Source organism: Falco naumanni, chromosome 7, assembly GCF_017639655.2.
Source record: "Falco naumanni isolate bFalNau1 chromosome 7, bFalNau1.pat, whole genome shotgun sequence".
Classification (NCBI taxonomy): Eukaryota; Metazoa; Chordata; class Aves; order Falconiformes; family Falconidae; genus Falco; species Falco naumanni.
In genome coordinates, this window is record NC_054060.1 from 10,949,346 (window position 1) to 10,969,801 (window position 20,456).

Sequence of the window (20,456 nt, forward strand, 5' to 3'; positions counted from 1 at the left end):
GAGCTGAAAAGATTTTTACTGAAGCACTGAAAGCAGAGCTTGTGCAAGCGAAGAGAGGAATGTCAAGGTGATCAAGAAGGCACATCTAAAGCTAAAAGCCCAGTTTTGATGGGTCCCTATTTCATCAGACGTTGTGTCAGATTGACCAAGGGGAATATGAAAGCCCTGGAAATGCTGAAAATATAAGTTAAGAGGCTGTATATAGTTTCAAAATAGGTGTTGACTATATGAATATATAGTCAATATACGACTATACATTTATATATATATGTATTACTCTGCTTTTCTATAAAACCTATTTGCACACAGCTGAGATTCTGTTTTCTCACCTTGGAACTGGTGCTTTTCATGCAAGATAAAATGTAAGTGTTGAGCCCCTAGTGTTGAAAAGTGACCAAGCTGCCACATCGGCAAATACTTGTAAAAGTGACCTCCTGTGACCTTAACAACAGCAGAAGAAATTGGAACAGCAGTGGGCTATGTCTCTTTTAGACAAAGAAAAAGAGGAGATGTGTAGCAGGGATGACCTGAATACTAGACTTACGTCTTCCGTTAAGAAGGATGGAAAGACGAATGGAAGAGACCTAATTGCAAATGCGACCTAGACCCAGCGCAGGCTGTTAAGAATTTCCTCAGGCTTAATCCTGGGTAACTTCTTGCTGGTAGACCACCATATACATTTGCTACAGTTCCATCTCCTGGATTGTCCTAAACTTTCAGCTGTTTTCTGCTTGAACAGAAGAACATGTTGCATGGTCACTGCCAGCCAATATTTTGGGAATGAGAGGAAACTCGACAGACCAACATGGTGATTAGTTCCTCTGCAATCTGATATGGGAGCTGTTGTGACTGCTTCTTTTTGAGAAATGCTCCACATACAGCTTTATGCCTTTGTTTATTTGGCAATGGTTCCTGATAGGACATCAAAAGCAAATCATCCTTAATTCCACTTGTTAGTCTGTGTTTTGCCATTAATCGTGTTGAGTGGTTTGGATATTTAATTGGAAAGTAACACATGATTCTATTGGAATGTGGTCAGAATTAATCAATGTTTAGTGCCTGCTTATTCTCAAATTTCTGTTTGGTTCATTTGATCCCTGTAGAAAATGCACAGGAGGGGCTGAAATTTTCTTTTGAGCTATGTCACAACTAAATGACATGCTTCCCATCTGGCCTTGATCTATATGGGATTTAGCCTAGAATTCCTGCTAAATAAAACTGGTAAATAGTGTTCTGAATGAGATGATGCCATCATCAACAAGGGGAAAAGGGTTGTCTTTAAAATTCTTGTGTATATCAAGCATCTTTTCAACTTGACCAATATCTCAGATAACATGGAGCAGACATGTGTCCATCACTGAGATAAGTAAGTAAAGCCTAGTCTTCAAATTTAATGCAATGAGCCATTGTAATAGAAGAAATTATCTTGGAGGCAAAGGTGTCCCAGTTTTATGCAGTTTCCTCTCCTCTGTTCTTTCTATGGTCTGTATGGTTTCTCTCAAAGATTGACCTGTTCTAATATTAATAATAAGTTAGAAAATCTCATTTCAGACTGATGGTATCTCAGGGCTGCTTTGCAGAGTAAATAGAGTTGCATTTCAGAATTATACTTTACTGCCATTGTACCGTTAATAGCAGCAGATGAGAGAAATTGAAAAATTAAGAGGCAGAGGCAAAGGAGAAAGAGGTGCTTTCAGATGAGATTTGAAAATAGATGAAGAGTTGATGAGGCAGAGAGGAGTAGCAAGGTTGTTCCAGATGGCTGGGTAAACACGTTGCATACAGAAACCCTGGTGCCATCTCTTGGTAGCCTCTGGAATGGCAAGATTAAGGACAAATCCACCCACCTCCGTGGCATAAAAGATTGGTGAATGAAGACTATATAAAGAGAAATCCACTTCTGAGCTTAACGGCATGTCATGGGAAGGGAGGAAGTGGTTTATAAATGGACCCACTTAGTGAGACTGTTATTTGGAAAGAGATCTTTGGGTTTTTTTTCTTTTAGGTCTAGCTTATGTTTTACATTAATTCAGGTAGAGGTAACGGTCTGGAAAAGAAACAATGCTTTCAGTCTAAGGTCTTTCTTTGCTTGCCCATTTTTTCTTCTTCTGCGAGCTAGCAGGTTATATTTGGAAAGATGGTATGAGGGCAAGTTGCTGCTGTTCTCAGGTTCTTGACTTTCCACACCCAGTGGCTATGGCAGATGCAATTTGTGGCCGACCTCACGTGATGGCTTTGGGTATATCTATACTGCAGGTGACTCTGTGCTCCTTGGGTGGGAAATTCTCTCCGCCCTAGGTTTTATTTACCTCATTCTGCTAACAACTGTTAAGGCTTGCAGCAGGGCTTCCAGCGTGGGCTACCCAAGCTTCTTAGGACATATTATCCAGTCTGGGAGCATTGTTCATGTTGCTGTATCTGTCTCGCTGCTGGTGTCTGTGCTAACTAGATTAAAGCTAACACTTGGGTGCTTCGCTGCACTGCAGTCGCATTGCCTCTTAAAAGCTCTCTGTGAGATGTATCGCCCACGTAGCTGGGGAAACCACTCTTGCTCCCATCCAAATGGGAGGTAGGACCTAATTTCATAAACTAGTTGCATCTCAGAGCATTTCCCAGAGTTAAATGAATTGTTAATATTCACCGTGATTCCTTGCAGCTGAGTGTGACAGTGCCACATGAGGATAGGTCAAGGCTGGCACGTGCTGGTTACGCTAGGCATTTTGTAAGCAGCACCGGCGGAACAGAGTGGAATAAATCAAAACAAAGACAAGTGAGACCAGAGCTAGAAGGATTACAAAATAATATGCAACCTAGGAAGAAATGAAGGATTTGGGAGGACTTCTGGAAGTTGATGGGCTATCTGTGAGATGAAGAGCGGGCAAGCTGCTCCAGGTCTGGAGGTGCAGAGGGGAGGCTTTTGCCAGTGATGGTAGGGCTATAAGCGTAAAGAAGGAGAAAAGCCTAATGGCAGAAGACAAAAGATCTCATGTCTGAAGTGCTGATCTGAGACACGGTGTGTTACTGTGCACGGGTTGCCTTGGGTCAGGCTTTTTATATGCTCAATACATACACTGAGACCCACACCTTTCTAATGCCCTCCTAAGGGCGGTGAGGGTGTAGTCAGTTGTGTCCAAGGCATTCGGTGAGGACAGAGATGGGGGGAATGAGAAAAGGGAGAGAAAAGCAGTAGTGAATCTGTGGAAGGTTTGTGCTCAGGCAGGATGCGGGTGTAGTGAATGCAGAACAGGCAGAGTAGAGTGAGGAGAGGGTTGAGCAGCATGGTTGTGTGACCTTGTAAGCATGCTTGGGGTGGATGTTAAGTGCCAAAGCTTTCAGAAAGCATCAGCCAGAGAGCCCTGGAGGACTGGGACTGGAGGGAAGGGGTTTCTAAGCAAAGCCTGTCTGAATTGGCTTGTAGAGGTGATGAACAAGTATCCACCCTACCTCTCCACCCGCTTCCATTTTCCTGTGTCAAGAAGGCAAAGAAAGATTCCTCCCTTTGAAATAAATGAGTTGGGTAATGATGTAAATCTCTGATAGAGGCCAGAGAGCCAGTAGATAAAGCTAAGGGCGCTCATTTGTGTGTCAGTGCATATGACAGCCCAGGAATCTCCTCTCCTTTGCTTTTCGCTTGATTTATTGTCGTTTCTCCTCCCACCCAGAAGCCTGTTATCCTTATGAAGAGGGTAGAAAGCGGCTCTGAAATCCTCCTCACAAAAGCTTTCAATCCAAAGGTAAAGGGAAACTTGATGGAAACAACGGTGAACAGAAGCCTCAGTACAGAGCGGCTACAGCAACAATTTTGCACGATGCTGGCCCCAGGCAGGTGCTGTCCCTGCAAGCCACACAGCCCTAAGAAATTTCCTGGGGCTGCTGTGGGTTTTTTTCCAGCTCCCCCAGTGCTGGCGATGCTGGCATGTGAGGGGTAAGCCAGTCTCTAGAACTATCAGTGCTTTTAAAGCACAACAGCGATTAGACTTGCCCTGGGCAGAGTTATATGATGTGGTGTCAAAGCCCTTAGCAACAGCCTCTCTACCCCAGGATTCCCTGTCCCGATAGCACTGTTGGAGCTGCACCAGCAGCCGCTACCAGCAGCAGGGTAGATGGTTTTAGCAATGCAGAGGCAACACAACTGACTCATTTCCAGCGGGCAGAAGAGAGTGAGCGAGCTCCAAAGTCTTCACAGTCTCTTTCAGGCTCTTTTTGGGTAATTATTGAACACTGATTATAGATAATAAAAGAGAAATTATAAATACTAGTGTATTTACCAAGCACAGGTGAAATGAGTTTTGTTAGCGAGAGAAGGTTTTGTAGCAGCGGTGCTGCAGATGCAGCACAGGTCCCTGGCTTGCTGACGCTGGCAGGGTTCTTTTCTCAGTCTCTTTATCTGCAGGGCAACACTTGGAATGGCAGCAATGCCAGTAAAATCTGTAAATAAACCCAGAGTTGAGCTGCTCTGGAATGTGTTCAGAGACAGGGCTTGAAACAAGGAGAGGAGAACCTGAAAACCTGGGGAAGTGGCTGGTGAGGAAGAGCAGGGCTGCTGACTCCCCATACGGCTGCAGCTCTGGGGTTGGGAATGGAAACTCCCCCTGAAGTGTAAACCTTTGGAAAGGTCAAGGCTCTGAGACCAAGCTTTTGCTGTCAGGCTGCAGCCACAGCCAGGCTATTGCAGAACAAAAAAGAGAAAATTGTCCCGTATCTTTGGCTCAGCTACTCTGTGCGTTTCTTTCCTCTTCTGTGTTAAACGGATATAGTTTGGGCTTTGTGTGGATCATAGGATGTACATTGTAATGGCACAACAGCTCTCACTGTCTACTCAAAGGTTTAATTCCCTTCTTGTTTTCCATTGTTGTTTTAAATTGCACTTACATGCTTGTGTTTATTCCAGCTTTCACCACCTTCCAGATTTTTCTGTGTAGCAAAAACAAGGGCACGGGTAAGAACCATCCTGATAATGCCCATAATTTTAACTGTGCTTTTAAATTATTTATCCCCATTGCTTCATCCTTATATTTACAGCTCAAGTTCTACCAGCCTTGGCTTTGATATGGTGTTTTCAAATCCCAGAGTTTGGCTCAATTATATAAGATGGAAGCTTTCCAATGAAAGGAGAAATGAAAAAAAACCCCAAACCCCTAACTTTTATTGCTTAGGCTTTTGCAAATTACTGCTTCAAAAAGCCCCTGCAGTTATGCCAGTGTGACATTGCAGCTTTCAAACAGCAAATACCAAGAGAATTTGACCCATTATTTGCTGCGTTTTGGCTTGTTTACTGACTTTTTCTTCCTTCTAAATCCTCTAGCTAAATGTTGTGAAGAACAGGCACCAGCACTAAGATGTGACCAGCTTATTGCTTCATAAAGGATTATACATGTGTAACTGAAAAATATGATTGGTGTGTGGCTGGCTGGAGCAGCCACAACAGCCAGATGCTGGCTTGCAACCAGCCTTGCAAGCTCTGTGATGGTGTAGTGACCTGTGTTGCACTCGAGGCTAGTGCGTACTGCCTGTTCTCAAATCTCCTTGCTTGTAGATGTAGGGATGGAACCTGTGGCTGTGCTTTGGGTGCCCCTGGTAGTACAGTCATCCTACCAACATTTTAATGCAGCCTGCGTGTTGAATCTCAGCTGAGTGAAGTGCTATACGGAAAGCAACATAGGTGATCTAGCTGAGAATGCTCTATCTCTGATGCTTGGGCGTAGTTCAGTTACTAAACTCCATGTACTTCTCTTTCTTTCTCAGGACCCCTGCCTATAACATTCCCACTGCCATCTTATATAGCCCATTTTTGTTCTTTGAAACGCTAAGTATCTGGAAGTACTGTGTTGCAGAGAGCCTCATCTCTGACCTGCAGCCTGCAGGTTGCCTTCCCTGCAGTAAGATGTTCTACTGCTGTCCTGCCTCAGCTGCAGAGATGAGGACAGGACAAGGACAAATTCACAGCAGGTGTTGGAATGGTGGTGCATCTGCTGCTGTTGGCAGCTGTAGCCTTTCGGCAGGTAGGCTGAGCCACCATCACCAGATAGCTCCTGCAGAAGATGCATCCTCATTTACGACATCTATCCTATTTAGTTTGAACCTGGTCATGTGTCCTCAGATGACTCTTCTGCCTTTCCTGTCACAGTTTGGAGCTCTTACCTCCACAAAGCTGCTGCAGGGCAGTGTGGATGCTGTTCGCTTTCCGCACCTTGGCTCTTTCTCCTGCAAAGACGTATCTCCGTGCGTATACTACACAATACACCAGTATCCCCATTTCCCCTTCCCACATGTCAAGTGAGACAGAAACCATGGAATTGTTGGATGGAGGTGAATAGCAGGATGGCTTTTTTCTGCTAAACCTTTATTGAAAGTCCCAGGCAAGTTAATAAGCTTTCCTCCCTGCTCTGCAATTGCAACATCTATTTTCCCAAAGACTTCATGCTTGCTGTACTTGCCTGTGGCAAAACTAGTCAGTACTATATGTTTCTAGCACCATTCTACATGTGTTTTGCAGTCCTCTGTTTTGGCAACACACAGTGGATAAAACTGGCATTTCTTTTGCATATGAGATGGATTTGAAAAATTTCTTATAAACTGCCTATTGGTGTTGACTGAAGGGACTTGGATCAGTGAGGACTGAGTTTTCTGAATGGATGTCTGGATTTTCAGAGATATTTAGATATGCAAAGATCAAAGGGAATGTAACCATGGCAGAAACCCTCTCAGCAGGTTAAAGGCCTTAACTCATAGTCAAAAGGTACTTCTGAATATACAGAGGCTTTGAAAAGTCCTGCTGAGTGTTAGCTGCATGTGTAGACGGAAAAATGCCTTTTAAATTCAGGTCAAGATGCCTAACGTGAATCTAAGAGATTGCTACTTTGTGTTTTTCAAGCATGTTTATGCATTGTTCTCAATTTGAGACTGATTTAATAGTACCAGTCAAGCTCAGTATTGCGTACACACACAGCTTACAAACGAAGATCCCAGTGTTCCCAAGCGTGTTCGCATTTGGCAGGGGCGGTTTGGACCATCAAACTGTCAAGTGCCCAATTCACAGTAAATTTGGTGCTGAAGGGCTAAGCATGTATCTGAGGAAACACAATCATTGGAAGAGATGAGAAGTGGGGATAGCTGGAAAACAGGAGGAAATGGGTGACAGCTCCTGCATATTTTCTTCTATATATCTTGTTGAAATTCCACTGGCATGTGAGCTTTTCAGGCAGCATTAGCTCTGTCCGCCATCCTTTGGGATTTAGGTAAGAGCAATACATAGAAACTGCCCAACCTGAGCGAACAGCAAGGGGAATGGTGCTTACCTACTTGGGAAGCACATGGAAATTGGTAAATGGAGAGTGTTGCGTGCAAGGAGATTAACAGGCATCAATATATATATATTTTTTTCCACTTGCTCTCTACTGCAAAGGTGGATGTAACACTGTGTGCTGTCAGTGCTGCAGCCGATGTGTAAACAGCTACTCACACATTCAAACCATGGCCTTAGTACTACAGGCGTACTGTCACCAGGCGCCCACCAGCAGGCAGAACTCGGTAGGGTTACAGGGTTATGTTGTGACGTTATTGCCAGCTCACAACTACCCAAGTTGCACCTTATCATGCAGCACAGGAAGGGTGATGCCAGTAGCTACGCTTGTGTGGAGCAACTTCTTGCTCAGGCATATTCAGAGAAACTCTGCAAGGCAGCTCTGTTCCCTAGAGGTTTTAAGCTTAAAGTTTCCTTTGGCTGGACTTTATGGATGTGCTTCATCTGAATAGGACCAGAGGGGAAACTGAAATGCCATATAAACTCAAACTGATGGATCTATTTCTAGAGCCTTGTAATATGGAAACAGTACCATTAGATTAAAAAGAACAAACACAGTTTTTCATCTTGTGTTCAATATCAGTTATTTCTTCTTTTATTTTGAAGCATCTGACTGTTGCTTAAAGGAAAAGCTGCTACACAAGTCAGCCTTGTTTCTTGGCAGAGATCAAGGAAGATGGTGCTTTCTCTGTCCTTCAGCTTCATGCTTCATATTCTTTTCAAGTCTCTCAATTTGTACACATTTTAAAAATTAATTTTCCTTTTTGTTTATTTCTTTGGTTAAAAAGACCAACCAACCAAACCCCTCAAACAAAACAAGCCTCAAAATCCTAAGCAGCAAAACTGGAGAAACACCTGAAATGAAAACTCCAACTCCCCACCCGTCGCAGCAGCCCAGCTACATGCAGCAAAGGTTGCTATTTCAAATGCTGCTGCTTTACAGCTCAAGAGCACCTTTCATTACAAACTGCTTTTTAAAGATGTTGTACCCTGAGATTACCGCTGCCTTAGAGATAGTTTGTACTAACCAGCAGCCAGGGAGAACTACAGCTCTTAGCCTTGATTACTTTGAAACCAGCCTCCCTTTTGTGCTTTTTAATAGCTCTGGGCACAGGCAGTGACATGTGAGATACCTCGCTACCCGGACTGTCAGCGATGCAAGCTGCCCTTGGTTATCTTGCTGCCAGCAATTGATGGTACCCATAAAACAAAAATCATGCAGTTGTTTGCAGGCAGTATAGTGTGAGTGCAGGCTCATTTTATGGCATGATAAAGTTCCAGGTACCCCCAAGCTCTACCTTCTCTTTTATAGTTCGCTATTAGACTCCCCAATGGCAAAGCACCTGCAATTCAATTTCTCTTAATGAAGACAGAAGTCACAGTTGCCCTGCTGAGATTTGAGGCTAGGGTTTCTGGGTATGTCACCAAGCTGTGCCCTTTGGCTTCATCATGCAGTAAACAGAGTTTCACCAGGTATATGGATGCATCCCTCTCCCTGCCCTTACTCGGGGTATACACAGCATTCAGAAAAGTTTAAGGCAGAACGATCCAGAAGCAAGAGGAATGGGTCTGGGTCTCTCCCTTGTGCACTGAGCACCTGCCTCGCCATGAGCACAATGTGCATGTCAGTCCCTGGGGTCTCCAGAGCAAAAGCTGATGGGCACGGTGAACCGATAAGCTGCGAATAAATCGTAAGCTAAGGAGCGACCAAAGAGACCACTGGGGTCTTTTCGGCTAGTAGCTGAACTGGGACTGGAAGACAGCGGTCTGGGGGAAGGAGGGAGATTGACCTCCAATCACTGACATGCTTTAATTGTGTATGAGATGTTTTGTAGGGTTGTGCTGGTGCTTGTTAGCAGATATGGCCTCAATCGGTATCCTTACCACTCCTCTTAATCAATAAAGAATAGAATCAAGACCCTTTTTCAGTCCTGCTATGTGCATCCGTTGGGTGGGAGAGCTGGATTCTCACACTGTCAGCCTGGAACTGCCTGGGTGATGAATCTGTTAAGTATACTGTCTGATTGTGAGCCTTCCAGCCCCTTCATCTTGATGTGAATGACAAGCTGTCACAGCCTACCTCAGCCATATTGGTGACACCTGACCCTGGAGAGGGAGTTGTCAGAAATGGGAAATCTTCTGCGATATGGCTTCTGCTGAGGAAGCAGTGCCAGCTCTGCACCATGCTGTAAGAAATGACTGGGCATTTTTTTGGCAAGGATTTAAGTGCATTTCATGTACCTTATTCTTCTTTGTTACTACTTCGAAGCTAATTTAATTTAGACCTGTAAATAGGTTGAATTTTTGGGATACAGCTTCTCTCCATCTGTACTGCTTGTACACGAGAGAGTAAGCTACCTGTAAGGATGCCTGGAGTATAACCCTGGGGTGACTCCTCTTCCTGGGAGGCAGGGATGTCAGGCTGGAAAGCTATACCTTTTCACTGATTTTAACCTAACAGGCTCTAGGGCAGGCAGAGATGTTCGGAAGATGCTACAGTGAAAGCTTTGAGCTGACCTTGGGAATGAGATACACTGATTGTATTAGCCATGAGAGCAAGAGAGGACCGCACGCTCTGGCTTCTGCGTCGTGACTATAACTTCCCTACAAGGAGCAGCATATCTTTGGAAAGCACATTGGCTTCAGCTCACCAAAATGTAAGATAGGAGAAAACTTGCTCCTGGATCTGTTGTAGGGTTAAAAAGCAGGGAATCATCACTCCTTTTGCTGTTAAGTCTTGTTGGCTATTAGCATTTACTTTGGCACCTCTGCATGCTTTTTTTCCCCCCTCACAACCCTCCTCTTAGAGTTAATAGCCATATAAATCTTTAAAGGTGTGGAGGAAAAATACTGTTCAGTATGCATTTAATTTCTGTACATTTTTTGTTTGGTCACCAATTCTATTCAGCAAAATGAATTGCGTCACAGAGAATAGGTTCCATAGAAGATGTATATTTTTATTAAGGACAGAATGTGCTGCTCCACTAGGGAAAAAAGCAAGCTGGTCACTGGAATGGAAGTAACCATTAGAAAAGGAGTGTGTGATTTTTATTCCATTTCTTTCAGCGTTGCACCAAAAGCACATCTGTGCACAACAGCTGGATCTCCAAACCCCACCTGTTGGCAGCACGCGGAATATTGCAAACTGAGCAGCCTTTGCCTTTAGCATAAGTTTTAATGCTTAGCTAACAAGCTGGAGTTAAAGTGGACACGATGGGTATTTTTGCATAAGTCCTGGACCAGCAGTGCTATGAAAATGCCAGAAACATAAGCAGCATTTTCACACCCATATTTCCAAGACTTATGAAGCTGCTGGTTTTAAGCCTTTAAAACAAAACAAGTCACTGTGCAAGTGCCTGCATATTTAAGATCTGTATTTCTGGGCCACAAGGGAAATGACTATTCAAGGCATCTGTCTCGGATGAGATCTACCTTCTGGTAGGATTTATAAGGCACCTAGTGCCGTGGTTCCTACATGTTGTTTCTAAATGTCTCTCAGTTGTCAAATGTTAAATTGTCTTTTGAGTGAGTTGCTCTGTGACTGTATAAACTCCCGTAGTTAAGTATGAGTCCCAGGGGCTGGAGGCAAAATGCAGCCAGGCAATATGTACACCCAAGGACACTTAATTCCTCCCAGAGACTGGGACTGTGAAAGCTTAGGGGCTTTAAGCCTATAAGCTGTAATACCTTGAGCCCTCGGTTAGGGTTCCCATTGTGCTGGATGCTGTAGAAATATATAGAGCATGGTCCCTGCCCCATGTCGCCTGTGATATAAATAAACATGACAGCAACAAGTGAGTATACTGCAAAATAGCAGGGTGAAGGGCAAAAGGGGGGAGGATGGGCTGAAGCAATGCAGGTTGCCAGGCAGGGGCAGAGCCTTTTCTTACATTTCTATGAAAGCAATGCTTTATGTCTTCGTTATCCAGGTGTGAATACCTTTAGGAATTAGATCAGGCATCAAGATGAAGAGGTATTTAATGAAGCACCAAGTCATCTGTTCAATAATTTGAAGAGGATGTTTTGGTTTAAGCATGTAAGAAGTACAATCTTGCAGGAGAAGGAAGGTTGGTTAAATTACCTGGGAGCTGATCTGCAAAGCCCTTTTAGATGATTTCTTTGTTCAGTCTTTGGCTTGTCTGCTGTTTCCTGCCCATAGTTCCAAGCTAGTCCTGACTAGCACCAACGTCAATGTGTCCTATGAGTCTTAAAAACCTTTCATTTATTTCACCATGCATTATCTCTTCTGTAGCAAGGTTTTTCATTGCCAGGAGTCTCTCTTTTACTTCTTCTTTTTTTTTTTTTTTTTTTTTTTTCAAATAAATTATCTATTCAAGAGACAGAAACAGAGGCACAGCATTGTCCATCATACTGCCCAGCACTACAACCTGTGAGCTGAGATCAGGGTGGAGAAGAAAACCTAAGAGTTTGTCTGTCTCCTCTGTTTGCAGTGATTTCCCGTTAACACTGTCCTGGTAGCTCAGATCTGAAATTCAGATCTGAAAGGGTGACCTAGACATAAGACTCATTTGCCTATGCTTTTTAGCAGCCCGGTTTTACTGGCTAATCCAATTGTGCTTTGGCTTGGGACGTGCAGTTTTTGTTGTTGCTCCTGGTTCCTAAGCCCTGGATCTGGAAGTTGCGTTTGTCTATCTGTCTGCTAGTTGTACTCCTGCCCAGATATCCAAGCTGCTGACTTGGAAACACTTCAAAGATTTCCATTCTTCAGAGTGGCTGTCTTGACTGCTACTACAGGGAGTTTTTAATGTTTTTCTGATTATGGAGCAGCACTTATTATTATGCCTTTTAAGATAGGGCAATGTTATTTTTACATCTCTCTCTCTCTTTTTTTTTTTTTTTTTTTTTTAAATATATGTGAGTCTCCTTTGAGATACATTGGGATTGACAAAACAGCTAAGATTTTACTAACGTATTGCCACAAAGAACAGAAAATCAGAGGAAGGCATCTGGACAGATTTGGCAAGTTTTTTAATGAATTCTTTTTTCCCCCCACTCCTCCTTGAGACAAACGCAGAGTTCTGCACTGGGCATGCTATCAAATTCTCTGGTCTAGCATATGGCTGATCGAGTCATCTTTCTTGTGCTCTTAAACTTTTCCTCCTGTTCCCATCTTTCCCCGCCCTATACTTGCTGTCATGCACAATTTATTATCTCCTTTCTCTCTGTCTTCCTGTCCCAGGCTTACTCATCTCATTATATGTTCCGACGCCAGAAAAGATGCTGTTTGCCGTATGGTGCTAAGAGGTGCCGATATTATCACAAACACCATTTGCCTGGCTTGCTGTAAGCCTACTGATGCATCCATCGGCTTGCCTTGCTGCTGTTTTCAGTGAAAGTCCATTCTGCATTATCTTCTGTGACTTCTTATTTGTTTCCCATAGGGCGTTTCATATGGTTGAATTTGTTCAGCATCAAAGATAAATAATATTCTGGGGATATTTGCTGACATCTGACTTACGGTGTAAATTGCAATTTAAGTCCAAACTTAAAGCAAATGCAGGTAGATAACCTATTACTCAGAGTAGGTGTGAACTCCTTTCCCAGAATAATCGTAGATGCTAAGAATTTGTGTAAGTTCAAAAGTGTCCAGGCAAATATATGGAGGCAAGTTCAACCAAGAGCTAAAAAGCCTCCCAAAGGCACCATTGCTAGCTTAGGAAATCTCTGGACTGCAAACTGCTGGAGTTTGAGGCTGTTCTGCAAATTCTAGCACTGTGTTTTTCCTATGGTCTTACATGCTTCCCTGGGCCACCGTTGGCCACAGGATACCAGACTATTTGGACTTTGAGCTTAGGCTGGTGCAGCTGCTCTTTTCTGGCCTGGTTAGTGAGCTTTGCACTTAGACTACCTGTTCCTCATTTCACTACCATTTTATCTATGATTAAAATGTAGGGATGTAGGACTACAGCCATTCCTGGCTCACTTTTTCAGACCCTTGTTCATTGGCAACTGAGCCTAACAGTCCCATTATAAGCAATTCAGGCTCCCTTTTCACAGTCGTTAGGTCGTTCGTCCCATCGCTGCCAAAGGGATGTTTCAGAGCTTCATTTCACAATGCTTAAAAAACATCCTTCTATTTTCAGTTGAAATTTATTTGTGGCCATTTTATATCCATTTGACCTTGTGCCAACTTTGTTCTTTAGCTTGTGTAGCTCTCTGCCTTCCTCAGTGTTTACTTCTCCCCCACCTAGCGTGTCCATAGAGAACAACCAAGTCACCTCTTCACCAGCATTTTGTGAAGGTGAAAAAACCCGTCATCTTTAAGACTCCTTATGAGCTACGTCTCCATTACCATAATGATTTCCTTAGCGCTTTTCTGCACGGTTCCTTCTGAGTACTGCAAACGGCTGTTCAGGTGAAGCTCTGTATGAAAGCATTCCTGCTTTCCCTCCTCCCCTGGCAGTGGCTTTCCTGAGACCTGATCTGTCCTTTTCATGGTTGTCACCCTGCTGGGTCGTGCTTGTCCTCATCCTCTAATGGGCTCATATATCCAATGTCCTACTCATTTCCAAATTATAAGCCCTTGCTCATAACAGCAATTCTTATTAAACTCTGAATGCGTAACCTTGCACTTCGACTATTACATTTCATCACATTTCTATTGCTTCAGAAATCAAGAACATCCTGTTACTCCTGAAAGATATTCTGAACTCCCTGCTATTGGCAGCAGCTCCTAACTTCACACGGTCAGCAGATTTTGTTAGTATACTCTGACTTTTTGTGCCAAGGTCATTAATGAGAAGATAAAATAAGATCAGCCTCAAAACATCCTTGAGGACTTCCACACATAACTTCCCTCCAGACCAATAATTCCTCTTTCGGCACAGCTCCTGTCATTGCCTCTTTAGCCGGATCCTTGCCCACATCGCAATTCTTGTACTAATCCCCCTGTTCTCCAGCTTGGCTCATAATTTCCAGTGTGGCACCATATCAAATGCTTTATTGAGGTACAGATAAATTAGATCTACCATATTTTCCTCATCTAGAAAAAACAGTTATCCTATTAAAGGAAGATATCAAGTTAGGCTGGCTTGACCTAGTTTTAGTAAATTCATTTTTCCTCTTAAATCCACTTTATCTGTTTTGCAGTTTATCTTCACATCTTCCATTTTTTTCTTTCAAAATTTGATCTGAAGCAATGCATACTATTGAGGTCAGTCTACCGGGTCTGTCTGCACCTACTTATGACTGAGTGTACAGTACATGCTGTAGGACATATGGAACACTGCATATTGCCTATGCCAAAACCATTGTGATGAATTGTAGTATTTGAAGAGATGAAATGTACTAGTTTGGTTCCACTTTATTTTATTGCAATACTCTGTACAGGCACCGACTGAGATGAGGATGTGTCTAGGCTGTTAGCCTGGGATGCAGAAAATCCAGCTAGCTACAGCTGCAAGTCTGTAGTGTTGCTTCAGAAGTAGGTGGTGGTTATGAAAACTTCTGTTTCTATGGAGCGGTGCTGTTGGGATCTGGGTGAGACCAACTTTAATTTTTTTTTTTTTATTTTTAATTTTTTTTAAGGACATACTTGAATTTTCCATTCCACAGTACCATCTGGGTGAATTTACTTACAACTTTATGATAGTCTTAGGTTTCTCAGCTCTAAAAGCAAAGCAGTTGCAAACCTGTTCTACTAGGTTGCATCAAAAGCACAAATAGCTCTTATCCCTTGACTTGGAGCAGACCAGCTCTCTCCAGGCCTAGAGAAGTGACTAGAGGTGGTTAAGGCTGTTGAAGGATCAGCTGTGGTATGGCTGGGAAGAGTTTAGGTTCCTCTGGGCCAGGTGTGATAAGAAATTAGAATGGGGATTCAAAGATAGTAGCAATAAGAGATTACACTATCTGAGAACATGGTTTGGGAGGTCTGAGATCCTCTGAAGATAAATTGTCTGTATGCAATGTGGTCTACAGACCCCAGAAAAGCATTGGAGAATCCAGATTTTCTGAGTGTTTGGTTGACGGGAGGTTTGCTGGCGATATTGACATTATGACAGTGGCGTAGCCCTACTGAAACTTTTTGCAATGCTTATAAGCATCCTCCAAAACAAACCAGATGCCTACAGGAAATTCTTATTCTCTTCTGCTTGGAGCCAGAAGCACTCTGGTCCTTCCTTCCTTGGTCTGCTGTGCTGGGATGTGATTGAGACATCACCTTAAGCCCACACGCATAGGTATGTGATGTAGTCTCCTTTAAAAGATACATACTTGAGTGTTAGCTTTGGGGAGACACTCTGGGTGGAATTTTAACTTGCTTAGAGCTGTTTACTTTGTCCTAAACATTAAGTTCAGGGAAAGACTGAATGATCAGTGGCTGTGGCATATCCTTTTTCTGAGCATGGTGAATTGCTGGGGGATGACAATATTCCTCCCACCAGCTGAATGACTTCTGTTTAGGTGGAGTTAAAGAAGCAGTGAGAGCATGACTGTGCTTGGAGAGATTTTTAGCTACTGATTTCCTGTTCTATCTGTATTTGTGTGCATTTCTTTTGCAGTTTGTTTGTAATGCTGTTATTGAACTCTGACACATTCATTATGAGAGAATGGTATTAGATAGGGATGTCAACCCGGTGTCAGTAAGAACCAGCTCTTGAGTCTTTCTTAGTCTCAGCTGCTGTTAGGACACACAATGAACAGCAGCTTGATGACAAAAAAAATATTTATTTTTTTTTGCTGCAGGATGATAATTGGCTCAGTATGGAAGTTAATATGATTTTATTTGGGGATTGGTTTGTAAAGAGATTACACTTTAAGGAATCCTTGGGCATGGAGGCTTCTGTAGCTGTATTTATTTATCCAAGCTGTGGGCACTTGAAACGTCACAGCAGTAAGCTGGGTTAGAACATGGATCTCCTTGCTCCAGCAGAACATGGCTAGAAAAGAGAGTGTTTCTTGGGGCTGGTGGGATGGAGATGAGGAAGAAATGAGGAAATAATCCTTCACGAGGAAGAAATATTCTTCCACATGAGGAAGAAACTTGCCTCCAGATGTTGGGGAGCAAGGATGCCTCAGTTCAGCTTTTCAAGCTGCCAGTGTTAGTGACCAGCTCCTATTCAAGCCAGTGCTGTGCTGGCTCAGGCAGGTTGAGTTGCTTACCTGCACATTGGAACGACACAGCAGGTCAGCAGAAATCTCTCTGTGTATCTCTCTAAGCTCCATGGGGTGAGCAGTCTTACCGCAGAGCTTTAGCATCTTTCTTACAAGTCCTGATCTGAGTGGGGACCTTTATATGCCGCTGCAATGTTAAGATATTGTTACAATTAAAAGAACTTAAATTTTCTTCTCAGTTAAAGCTTTTGGGAGGGAGGATGGAGATGAAGCTTGTTTTTGGAAAAAGGACAAGGGAGTGGAATTTGGCTGGAAATACTGACATGGATGTCCCAGCTTGACGCGGAAGTTATCTCTGAAGTAGATAGAAGCGCTGGTGTCTGGAGTGGGCATGTGCTGAGTTTCTGATACAAAGAAATAGCTCTGGGGCAGCAGTTTAAAGACTTGCTTCATTACTTTGGATATGTGGGTGTTGCTTTAAATTTAATGGTCACTACAAATCAGTGTAACACTAAAGCTAGAGGGCTAATGGCTTTTTAGAATAACTGAGTCAGCTGCAAAGGCTGGATCCTCTGCTGGTGTGAAACACAGCAGTTCTGTCAAAGTCTATCATAAGCTGTCAATTTAGGCCAGCTGGGAAGCCTGGCCCAAAAGACTGTGAAGATGAAGGTTACAAAAATTATTGAAGAAATTGACATTATTTTTCCTTCTCTCTTCTTTCCCCAGGGCAGCCATTGAGGCTCTGGCAGCTTTGCTGAAATCAAGTAAGCTTTTTTTTCTTCCTCTTCCTTCTGACTTCCCTTTCTGTGCTGTGCTGCTGGACAGAACGATGCTGTTGAACCTCATTCTCCCTTGTTATCCCTTCTTCCCTTAGTCCCAAGGGGCACTGCTTAGAAGAGAGAGGCAGTAATGCAGAAGTTTCCTATATGTTTAGCTATGGTTCCTGGAGCCCCACAGCTCTGTGAGCACACAGCCCTATGGGAGATGGTGCCCTAGGTCCCAGGCAGCAAGCTGCTGAGGGAGCCAGACTAGACCTTTTTTCTAAATTCTTTAAATTCTGAGTGTTTAGGGAACAGTGGTTGTCCTGAGGCTTGGTACAGTGGAAGCAATGGGGAACCTCTCCAGCCAGGGACAAGTGCTTGTTGCTCTGTTCCAGCATCACTGGAGAGTGGGACCAGGACCTGTCTGTCCTGTGGTGCTGTTGTACTTTGTACTTGGTAACAGTGATGCTGTTGGCAAGGGTTTGGAAAACTTCTGTAGTCCAAAAGAGATGTCCTTATTCTCCCTCACAAGCTTGTCAGGTCTGATAATGTGCAGATAGGGCTGAGACCTGGTGCTTGCTGGGGTGCAGCCCTGCTGTGGGAGGCTGTGCCCTAACATTTGCACCAGCTGGCTTGTGGTGTTGAAGACCTTAACATGGGTTCTCAGTCACACACTACTGGTGTGACCGTTCCTGAAATGAACGTGCTACCCATTTTTTGCCTTTATCCCATCTGAAAACACTTAGCTTTTTATTAGCAGAATTTAATAAAGCTTTGATTAAGAAAGAGCACTCTTCTACTGCAGACAATCTATTCTACAATAAATCACAATGGCGTATTGTCCTTCTCTTTCTCTCTCTTTTTCCCCCTCCTTCCCCTCCCCCCCCCTTCTCATTTTCATAGTATTAAGAATAAATGCATTTGTGAAAAATTGTAGCACTGGAAGGAGTGCTTAAATGAGCATGCTGCAATGGGATCGTGTCTGAGTTGCAGCAACTCAAGTGATGAATTCTGAAATAATGCCTCAGTATTAACCTTGCTGCCTAGATTTAAAGGTCGCATTATTGCAACAAGGAAAGACCTTCTGGTTTGGGCACTAAGTGTTAATAAGGGAGTTGTGGGGCCACTCCACAGCTGCTTGCAATACAAAAGCAAAATGAGCCTTCAAAGTAGAAAGAAATTTACAGAGAAGGCTGGAGAAGTGGAGCAAGAGCTGAAAGCTCATCTGGCAGCTTGAGCTTTTCTCCTGCGCTCCTGTTTTGTGGTAAGTACTATGAATGGGAAGTGAAATTCTGTTGTCCCAAGATATTTATAGGATAAGTTTTGTGCTGGAAGGCTTGTTCTGGGCCTAGAGATGAGAACAGTATATAAAACTAGAGGACTAATTACCAAGGAAGCTGTGAAATGTAGTCTCCTGGGGAGTTGTAAATACATGTTATGAAACTTGGTAGGGAAGCTGAGAATGATCTAGGGAATCTAAAAGGATTGGATTCAGCTCCAAATTCTCCCAGCCTTTTCTCTCCTGGAGTGAGGTAAGCTTTTTTTAAAGGCATTTTCTCTTAGAATTTTCTGTGTGACTCTTCTCAGGTGATTTAGGTTGTGAAGGCATCTTGGCTGGTCCTTCCTTTTTGTGCTTTTTATGCTGTAGGAAGTGTGTAGAGGGTTTCCATACTGGAAGAACACACCGATCAGTCTCCTTGTTTGTTTCAGGTGCTTTCACAGAATGTACAAAACCCAAACTCCAATGAGAATTTAATCTATGGAGCAAAGCGGTCCATTCACATCACTCTGGTCGATCACTGTGATGTACAGATTAGGGTTCTCATGGTCATTTGTACTGCTGCCCGTTGCAAACAAAGGCATTGCTTGAGAGAGACATTTCTTGCTTTTGAGACACCCTTTCCCGTTTGCTGTTACGTGTCCTTTTCTCCTTTATCATTCACAACTAAACAACTTTGCTGCAGCAACACCAGCTACCGTGCCTCCATGGAAAAGTTATTTTAGGAAAATACATGGTCTGTTTTCAGCTGATGTTCTTTTAAGACACTGGAACTGGGATTTGGGAAATGGTGCCAATACTGTGCAATCAAATTGAGCACCACAGCCTGCAAGGCAGCCTGAACTGTGTTTTTTGATGTTTTCTGCAATATGATGCTGAGTGGTCAAGAATGTCTTTTAGTTTTCTCCTTGTCCTGTGGCTCAGGACATGAGAAGCTCCAGGCTTCTGGAGCAGACTGCTCTGATAGCTGCATACAAATGAGCAGGCGGTGTCTTTTGGGGGGGTGTGGGTCAGGATATGTGAAAAACAGCTCTGTTTTCTCCAGAGATAAATTCACCATGGCTGAAAAAGAGCTGGATTCTTTTCCATCATTGTGTCAGGACAGCTTTGTTTGTCACAGTTAAATTATTTATGCCCATGACCTTAGTGCCTTGGAATGGTGCAGGGTTCTTAGAAAGTTAAAAAACGTATCTGGTGAACGCTGCAGCACTTGAAAATTGCTTATGAAAACAAGGGGTAAAGCTGTCACAGCAAAGCACCCAGAAGCCCTTTAGCATCTTTTAGATGGGATACAAACTAAATGGGAGGCAGGAATCCTGGAATGCCCTACAATACTGAATTGGCTGGCTGATTGTTGTGAGCCTTTTTGGAGACTGGCAGTAACCCACTTGCTGGGAATTGGTGGTGAGATTCAATTTTCCTGGGGGTTAAGGCTGCAAGACCGGCAGGACAAGAACACACCCGTTCTTGAGGGTCCCCCTGCGGGCCTGCCGTCTCCTGAAGTGCTTCAGCCCAAAGCGATAGCGGGGTTGTGGTTATACGGGGGTCCCCGCTGCTTTTGGCAGCGAGCCGCAACGGGAAAGCGCCCGGCAGTTTTGACGGGAGCGGGCAGGTGGCAGTGTGCCTCTCCGGTGGAGTCACAGCATCCACCCGCGGTTCCTCAGGCTGCCGTGAGCTCTGCCTGGGGCTCGGTCCACCTGCAAGAGGCAGGGGCTGGCTAGAAACTTTCTGGCCTCCGTTGCCTCCCAGAAGCTGGTGCTAAATGCCCGCTTAACAGGTGAGTAACTGCAAGAAGCAAGATCTGCCAGGAAAGGAGGCATCGGTTTAAGAAAAAAAAATACTGCTCCAGTGGTACCTGGGAAACTGCTGCTGTTGTGTGTTGCAGGAGAAGTTATGATTTGCTAAAGAAATAAGTGATAGGACACTACAAACTTGTGCTTTATCCACAACAGGGAAGAAATGCTTGGAAACCCTGTGCTAGGCAAGTGACCCTGGTTGTCCTGTTCCCCTGAGCAGAGTGGAATCGGTAACAGTCATAGAG

The 20,456-nt window shown here is 43.7% G+C and overlaps 1 protein-coding gene across 1 annotated transcript in view; it reads left to right on the forward strand.

Annotated features, from left to right (window-relative positions):
* AGBL1 (AGBL carboxypeptidase 1) overlaps nucleotides 1-20,456 on the forward strand; it is a 274,098-nt gene that overhangs the window by 12,476 nt on the left and 241,166 nt on the right. The window contains exon 6 of the mRNA XM_040600245.1: nucleotides 17,102-17,139. Within this exon, the coding sequence (XP_040456179.1) occupies nucleotides 17,102-17,139 (38 nt within the window). The remainder of the gene's footprint in view (nucleotides 1-17,101; nucleotides 17,140-20,456) is intronic.